Source organism: Centroberyx affinis, unplaced genomic scaffold (assembly GCF_046629955.1).
Source record: "Centroberyx affinis isolate AG114_WGS23_722 - 3 ecotype Tasmania unplaced genomic scaffold, CSIRO-AGI_Caff_v1 ptg005691l_1, whole genome shotgun sequence".
NCBI classification, from domain to species: Eukaryota; Metazoa; Chordata; class Actinopteri; order Beryciformes; family Berycidae; genus Centroberyx; species Centroberyx affinis.
Genome location: NW_027282869.1, coordinates 45001 through 53775, shown reverse-complemented (window position 1 = coordinate 53775; position 8775 = coordinate 45001). Strand labels below are relative to the sequence as shown.

General features: G+C 43.5%; 1 protein-coding gene across 1 annotated transcript in view; it reads right to left on the bottom strand.

Annotated features, from left to right (window-relative positions):
* Positions 1 to 675: 675 nt before the first annotated feature.
* The window catches only part of g2e3 (G2/M-phase specific E3 ubiquitin protein ligase), a gene marked incomplete at its 3' end in the record, with an annotated part of 14069 nt that continues 5969 nt past the window's right edge, over positions 676 to 8775 (bottom strand). Inside the window, exons 5-12 of the mRNA XM_071547146.1 lie at positions 8347 to 8471; positions 5598 to 5766; positions 4818 to 4924; positions 4556 to 4672; positions 3133 to 3257; positions 2305 to 2398; positions 1865 to 2053; positions 676 to 830 (exon numbers count right to left, since the gene is read on the bottom strand). Coding sequence (XP_071403247.1) covers positions 676 to 830; positions 1865 to 2053; positions 2305 to 2398; positions 3133 to 3257; positions 4556 to 4672; positions 4818 to 4924; positions 5598 to 5766; positions 8347 to 8471 — 1081 coding nt within the window. The remainder of the gene's footprint in view (positions 831 to 1864; positions 2054 to 2304; positions 2399 to 3132; positions 3258 to 4555; positions 4673 to 4817; positions 4925 to 5597; positions 5767 to 8346; positions 8472 to 8775) is intronic.

Sequence of the window (8775 nt, the reverse complement as noted above, 5' to 3'; positions counted from 1 at the left end):
CTTTCCTCCTCTATGACAGTAAACTGAATATCTTTGGGTTGTGGACAAAACAAGACATTTGAGGACGTCATCTTGGGCTTTGGGAAACACTGATCCACATTTTTCACCATTTTCTGACATTTTATAGACCAAACAACTAATCGATTAATCGAGAAAATAATCGACAGATTAATCGACAATGAAAATAATCGATAGTTGCAGCCCTACTGGAGTTTTGAAAGCAAACTGAGCTGATTTCAGTGTCTCTGTGAATGAGACAAATAATTCTCAAATGTTGACTGTTGCCACGCCTCCTTTCCAGTAGGGGGCGTGGCATTGGAGATAAGCTGGTCATGTGACCCGACCCAGCTAGGGGCCGAGTCGCACCTTCTGGCCATGATCACAGCAGAGAAAGACTAGATTTTACTACTGAAAATGGGCGACATTTCCCTTTGATGTAAAACAGAAAGACAGACAAATATTATAACTCATACATAGAGATGGGACAATAACCAGTATTACTATATATCACCGTAAAAACAATAACCATTATGAACCGCTACTAATTTTTGCTGGCAGCATTCAACTCATTTGACATTTATTTTAGATGATGTTATGTGGATTTTTATTTGCATTGTTTCAAACTATCCTTACAAGTTTTATAAGCTGAACCAGCATTTTATAATTTTGTTTTACCCTGGGAGTCCAGAGCCAGGTTTTTGGACCCGTCCGGACCCTCAAACACCGACGACTTCTGGATCTGCTGCACCAGCAGTTTCAGGAAGTAACGCACAGCCGCGCCGCCACCGCCGAGGCAGCTGGGAAACGCGGTCTGCTGGTCGTCTTTGAACCTGGACAGAGACGGAGGCGAAGAGTTGATGACAAGAAACAAATCCAGTTTGTCAGATATCAGAAGACCAATGGACAGGCTCATCAGTGATATATACAGCAATTCAACGTATATATAATCATATTAGCAAATAAAAAAGAACAACACAGGATAAAAAGTGGGTATATGAACACAAATCAGTCACACTTTCAGAGAAGCATCAAATATTTTTTTCCCTTTTAAAAAGGATCAGTTAATCGATTTTGTTCCTCAATATAACTCCTCTCTTCCTCCTGTAGCTGTTGGACCACAGACAGTATTGTCTGTAGCTGTTGGACCACAGACAGTATTGTCTGTAGCTGTTGGACCCACAGACAGTTTTGTCTCCAGTCAGCTGTCAGTTGAAGCTCTGCTGCCTCTTGCTGTAACAATGAGTCCAAACTGTTTGTCAGAATATTCCAGAAAAGCCGTTTGTGTCTCCACAGCAGAGAGGAAACAGACTCAGTTCCTCCGTTACGCAACTTTCACTAATCAGGAAATCACAGAACTATTTTTCTCTGCCGCAGCACAGAGCGCTGTGGGGTGAAAGGCGGTTCCTGGCGGAGCGATCTGGTTCCGGACGGTCGGGTCGGATCGTAAACGGTAGAGTTCGGTAGAAGACGATCCGCCGGGGGGGAAACGGTCGGTGCCGCCGCTTTCCGGGCCGTGGAGAGAAATACGTCGGTCGCTCTCCGTGTCGTTTTCACAGACTGAAGACTGCTGTGACAAACAGTTTGGACTCTTTGTTGCAGCAACTGACAGCTGACTGGAGACAATACTGTCTGTGGGTCCAACAGCTACAGGAGGAAGAGAGGAGTTATATAGAGGAGCAAAATCACTGAACTGATCCTTTAAAAGACCCTGTCATCATATAACTTGCACCAGTGTGATTCTACTTACTATGAATTTATGTCATATAGGCTTATGAATGGCGGGTAAACTCTATTCAGCAACTAAAATGTAGGTGAAGTTGGTTTCCTCCTCCACTGCGGCCCTGGTTTTGGCCGCAGGACTGACCTGACGGAGAGAGAGCGCGCGGGGTCGAAGTCGCTCCTCCTCACCAGGTCCAGACCGGCAGACAGAACCTGGTCTCCTCTCACCTCCACCGGGACGCTGGGAGGGCGGAGCTGAGGGGGGGAGGGGGAGGAGAGCTGGAGGGCCAAGGCCTGGAGAAGCTCTTCAGCTGACCCACTCGATAATGACGGTCTGAGAGAGAGAGAGAGAGGGAGAGAGAGAGGGAGAGGGAGAGGGAGAGAGAGAGAGAGAGAGAGAGAGAGAGAGAGAGAGAGAGAGAGAGAGAGAGAGACATCATTTATGTGATATTGAGGAACTTTTTTGCTGTTGACATTCGTCTTTTCAGCTTTGATTCATCATATTACATAATATAACATAGAAAGACTTGGATGGAAACGCAGCTCGTCACCATGACGACACAACAGAGAAGTTAATGTGTGTACCTCTTACAGCTGACGGAAGAGTGGATGGTGGACAGACGGCGTTTGGACAGCAGACTCCTCCTCTGTCCTCCCTGAGGAGACGCCACCAGGGAGGCTGGGGGACAAACACACATTACACATATAACAGCTACAACAGAATGATAATCGTTACAACAGTAATAACAGTAATATACTGTATATATGAAGTGGGGTTTTTCCTACTCTTTTTTTCACATTTTCACCTGCCGTTAGATAGTTATATATTTGTTTTACATGTGAAAACTGAATTTCACATGCAAAGAGACAATTCATAGGTGAAAATGTCGTTAGCAGTTTGCTCTTGGTATTGTTCCAGACTTTACGGGCCCTAATTGTAAATGCTCTAACAAACATAATCAAAGAAAGGTGTATCAGTGGTTGAAACCAGTCAATCAATCAAACACAGGGTTATTGATGTTTTTTCATCTTAAAAAAGAGAGAAAAAAAAGATCTTTGTTCTTAGATCTTTGATCCCAGGCTCATTAAAATGGTACGAAAATCTAGTGTGGAGATTTTAGTAGACAAACAACAAACGCGGCTGTGCGTTACTTCCTGAAACTGCTGGTGCAGCAGATCCAGAAGTCATTGGTGTTTGAGGGTCCGGAGGGGTCCAAAAACCTGGCGCTGGACTCCCAGGGTAAAACAAAATTATAAAATGCTGGTTCAGCTTATAAAACTTGTAAGGATAGTTTGAAACAATGCAAATAAGTAGACAAACGACCCGCTTCAGTCCCCAACCCACAGTTTAACAAACTCTGAATAAACCAATCAATCAACCAATCGATCAGCGAGTGCAGCAGCGAGGCGGACCTTTCCCGTCGGTGGCCTGGGTGCAGTCGAGGCAGGCCCAGTCTCTGGTGTCCACCGCCAGCTCCGAACACCTCCTGTGGGTTCCTCTGGACCCACACAGCCTGCAGCGAACCAGCTCAAACCAGCTGCAGCACAGAGGGAACACACACACACACACACACACACACACACACACACACACACACACACAGCTGAAGACACTTTTAAAGTCTAAGAATTGTTCCAGAGTTAAAGTCAGTTTTTTTAAAGTCTAAGTATTGTTACAGTTAAAGATGGTGTTTTTAGTCTAAGTATTGTTCCAGAAAGTCAAAGTTGGAGTCTTTTACTGTTGTTTTGACCTGTGTTATGTGGAATATTGTGAAACTCAACAGAAAGAAGAACCAATTCTAACAAGGTATGATAAATAATAGTAAGTAAACTGCACCCTTCTTGGGACAGTGGCGTCATTAGGGTTGGGCATCGAGAACCGGTTCCAAATTAGAACCGGTTCCAAAATTCCGATTCCAAAGGAATCATTAAGACATTTTTATTTCGATTCTGCTTATCGGTTCCTAAACAAATTTCACTCGTGCTAGTTTCAGTTTCTGTGGTGGCGGCATGCACCTTTGGTTTATAGTCTGCTAGTAAAACAAACGAAGAAGAAGAGGTTTCCTGTTTCTTAGTTAGTTTAGTTATGCTAAAAGCGTTAGCAATCTAAAAGTCTGCTAGCCGTGATGCTAATTTTCGCTATGTTCAACTCCATTGAGTTATGCTAAAAGAGTTAGCGATCTAAAAGTCTGCTAGCCGTGATGCTAATTTTCGCTATGTTCAACTCCATTGAGTTATGCTATAAGCGTTAGCGATCTAAAAGTCCGCCAGCTGCAATCAAGTTTTTACTAAAAGTATTAGCTCTCTGAAGTAATCCAGTACTGGATGGCGAGCCCAGCCCACAAGATACAGAACCTGTTGCCTGCAGTAAGAAGACTGAACTAAGGAAAACTTCCACACCTACTTTAAGTGCGGTAGGATTGAACTGTACACACACACATACATCAGAATCGTTAAAATCCAAACGATACCCAACCCTAGGCGTCATCACGGGGCGTTGCTTTGTCCAGGACGTGTTTGGCCTCTGTACATAAGCTCTGTTACAATAATTCCCTTTTACAGAACTGCATATAAGCTTGTATTGTCTTTCTCTCCATTCATGAATGTATAAATTAACCCTTTGATATAGATGGAAGACTGTTGCTATACAATAATTCATTGAAGAACCATTCATGCAAACGTCTCTCTCAGTCCAAAACACACCAAAAAGGCCTTTGTTGATGCATACAGTATGCATCAACAAAGGCCTTTTTGGTGTGTTTTGGACTCTGTGTTAATACATGTTATGCACACACACACACACACACACACACACACACACACACACAGGTCCTACCCGGTCTTGGCAGAGTGTGTGCGTCCCTTGCTGCAGAGGCAGGTGAGAGCGTCGCAGCGCTCGTAAACCTCCAGCAGCTCCGCAAACGCATTCGTCTCCAACTCCCATGATGCATCTCTGCGGGAAGCATAGACAGAACCCGCTGTGAATAAATATTCCCGCTTGCTCTGGCATCTGTGTACCTGCCTAGTTAAGTCTATTTTTATGCTGTATGTCTATCCTCAGCAGTATATCTGATGTATATCTGGTGTTGTGTGTTTACCTCTCTGGGATGTAGATTCCCATCCTCAGCATCTCCTCCTGGAAGCTCTCCTTGTTGTTACAGAGAGTACACCTGAAGAAGAACAGACCTGCACTGTGGGCCTGACGCTGAGAGACAGACAGGCAGACAGACAGGCAGGCAGACAGGGAGACAGGGAGACAGGCAGATAGTTAGACAGGCAGAAATCCAGTTCGATAATCTTTTTATATCGAAATGTACGATATTCATCACCATAACACACCCTCTCATACCTTAACTCACCATAACACACCATAACCCACCTTAATACACCTTAACACACCCTCTCACACCATAACACACCCTCTCACACCATAACACACCCTCTCACACCTTAACACACCCTCTCACACCTTAACACACCCTCTCACACCTTAACACACCCTCTCACACCATAACACACCGTAACACACCCTCTCACACCATAACACACCCTCTCACACCATAACACACCCTCTCACACCTTAACACACCCTCTCACACCATAACACACCCTCTCACACCTTAACACACCCTCTCACACCATAACACACCCTCTCACACCATAACACACCTTAACCCAACATAACACTCCTTAAGACACCATAACACACCCTCTCACACACCCTAGTACACACACAAACACAACATTGATGATATCTGGCCTGGGGCTACAGATGCTAACTAGCCAAAAGTGCAACATCCCAGTCAAATACTCTAATAAAGTCACCCACACACACACACACACACACACACACACACACACTCTCTCTCTCTCTCTACCTGGACACAGTCCCTGTGGAACCAGCTGGCGTGGCAGGACGGACATTTGAGGACGGAGTAGGACAGGACGGGGTCGATGGAGTCCAGACACACGGAGCAGGACTGAGGCAGACTGAGGTCTGACCCCACACACACTGACTGGGTGGGACTGTGCTCCCTGCAGAACGACCTGCAGACAGACAGGCAGACAGACAGGCAGACAAACAGGCAGACAGACAGGCAGACAGACAGACAGGCAGACAGACAGGCAGGCAGACAGGCGGACAGACAGACAGGCAGACAGACAGGCAGACAGACAGGCAGACAGACAGGCAGACAGACAGGCAGACAGATAGATTTTCTGTTTCAAAAATACCACACTTCTTATCAGATCTTAATTTCTGGTCTCTGCAGCTTCAAGCAATATTCCACTTAGTATTAGTATTTAAAAATAAAAGTAGATCCGGTCTCCCAAACAGGAAGTATCTCTCCTAAATGGTATCCCTCCGCTGTGTTCTCTTCTGTCAGTAAAAAAGCTGTTTGGTGAGATTCTGTTCTGAAGCGTCGGACCAACAGTCAGCAGTAGGATCTGATGCTGGATCTGTTCACCAACGTGTTCAATGTCAGTTTCCATTCAAATGAGCGGGAAGAAAAAATCTGAACGCTACAAACTGGTCCAGCTGCATCTGATCCTGGTGAGGAGATTATATTCTGCTTTTCAAATAAATAACTAATGTTGAAACTGAGTGGAATATTGCTTTAAGACTCGTCTTCATAACAACAAATATCACAGTGAGTCTAACGACATTAAATCTGTGACATTAAATGTGTGTATCGGCACAGAGGAACAATATTTTTCCAAACTTGTCCACAGTTTTTGGTGGAATTTCCAAATGTTTACAGACCCGGAAATTCTCAACTTAATTTTCCATACTTTTCAAGATTTTCCAGATGTATGAAGGTATGACGACAAAGACCAACAGCAGGGACGAGACGATATATCGAAATTCAATAAATCTCAATACAAAATGTATCGATCAGTCTGGTGTGTCAGGAACATGAATGGTGATATCAGCTCCATGTTATTCTGCTGTCAGGAACATGAATGGTGATATCAGCTCCATGTTATTCTGCTGTAGTAATCACTAATGAGACTCTTGACCATCACAGTTTCACAAGCTCTCCATCCAAATTATATTATTGTCACTTTGTAACAACATTTTTAAATTGTTGTTTACATTCTAGCAGCCAATGGCATCGCTAGGAAGATTTGAGTCTCAGAACTGGGTTTCCGTAAATACCGTTTTTTTTACCGGGAAAATCTGTTGAAGTCCGACATATTTAAATCTCTCCGGTCATAATGTCCGGTGAAAATAATTCCCTCTAAGTAGGGCTGAACAATTAATCAAAATTTTATCGAAATCGCAATATGGCCTCCTGCAATTTTCAAATTGCAGGAGGCGCAATATTTGTTAAAGGTGAAATGTGTCAAAATAGCATTTTAAATGAAATATTGTGGTGCTGCAGAGATGTCCTGGCCTACACATCATATTCTACAGACTTAAGAAAACATCTTTGTTTGGTACAGATCCCCGCAAAAATCAGGCGTTTTTCAATGAAAATGAGAATAATGATGTAAAAATTATCATTCCCTCTAATATCGCAAATCATATCGCAATTGCAATATCAGTCAAAATAATGGCAATTAGATATTTTTTCAAAACCGTTCAGCACTACCTCTAAGCACAATTATTGGAACATTGTGCTCCTTGTTTTACTGAGACTGAGTTACAGCAACAGGTTGAGTTCTGCTCCCAGTCTGTCTCCAGACCTGCTGCTGACGAGTAGCTTTGAGTCTCTTTCAGTAAAGTAATAATAAATATTGCACAACGTGAGTTGATTTAAGTGACATGAGACACAGCTGGGGAGGATTTACTAAATTGTTTTGAATGTTGCGTAATGTATTAACCAATCAAGGGCGATGTGTGTGTGTGTCTGGTAGGCCTACGTTGTGTGTCAGGTGAAGGTAAGATGCCTTTACAGTTTATTTTCATGACTTTTTGCTGGGCTTTACATATTTACTGTGTTGTTTTTCTTGGTTGTCGGTTGTGTATTTAGCAATTGACAAAGTGTGATGATGGTTATCGGGACATGCACGCTGCGCATTTGCATTGCATAATGGTGAGAGGGACACGTAGTTTTTGGCATTGCGTAATGGTGACAGCATATGGCTATTTGGCAACAAAATACATGTCAGGAACGAAGTAAAGTGCAAATTTTCATAGTAGATAATCCTATTTATTTTGCATGGTAACGTTGTGTGTGTGTTTGAGAGAGATAGCGTTATGCACGTGAGTCTATTGACGGGACTTATTTTATTTGGAATATAATGTATAAGCAAAAGTAGCCTACTTTTCAATAAAAAATATTATAAATCTACATGCCTTGATGATGTCATTCTTTACATAGCTTGCCTATCAATTGTTTTTAAGCTCAATAAACACAGATAATATTTGACCGGAATTTCTCCCATTTGTACGGGACATTGAAATCTTCCAGGACACGTGGACCGGCACCAACAAAACCCTGTCTCAGAAATAAACAGAATTCTGCACAGTCAGACTTTGTCGTCACTGAACTTTTATTGATCACATCGTATCCTGGTTGTATTGATCCTGAACCTCAGATCACATATCTAATCGTATCAGGAGAGAAACAGATAGTCCATCACTAGTGTGTGTGTGTGTGTGTGTGTGTGTGTGTGACTCACGGGAACTGGCCGGTGAACTGGAAGATGAAGCTCTGTTTGGTCCCACAGGGGAAGTGAACTTTCTTCCTGCAGCTTCTGACACAACAGCCGACTGACGCTCCCTTCTTCTTACAGCTGAAACAAGTCTGAGACACAGACAGGTCAGACAGACAGGTCAGACAGACAGACAAGAGAGGGAGACAGGCAGAGAGAGAGTCACACAGACAGACAGAGAGAGAGACAGGCAGAGAGAGAGAAAGAGAGACAGACGAGAGAGAGAGACAGGCAGAGAGAGAGAGAGAGTAGGGATGGGCATTTTAAGTCATTTCAATATTCGTGTACTCGCATTAAATTATAATAGAGTACTCGAGTACTCTATTATAAAACCCCCACTAACGTAAGAATATGGTCCGAAATTAACACCCAAGCGAAAGTGCGGGCAGGGGTCCG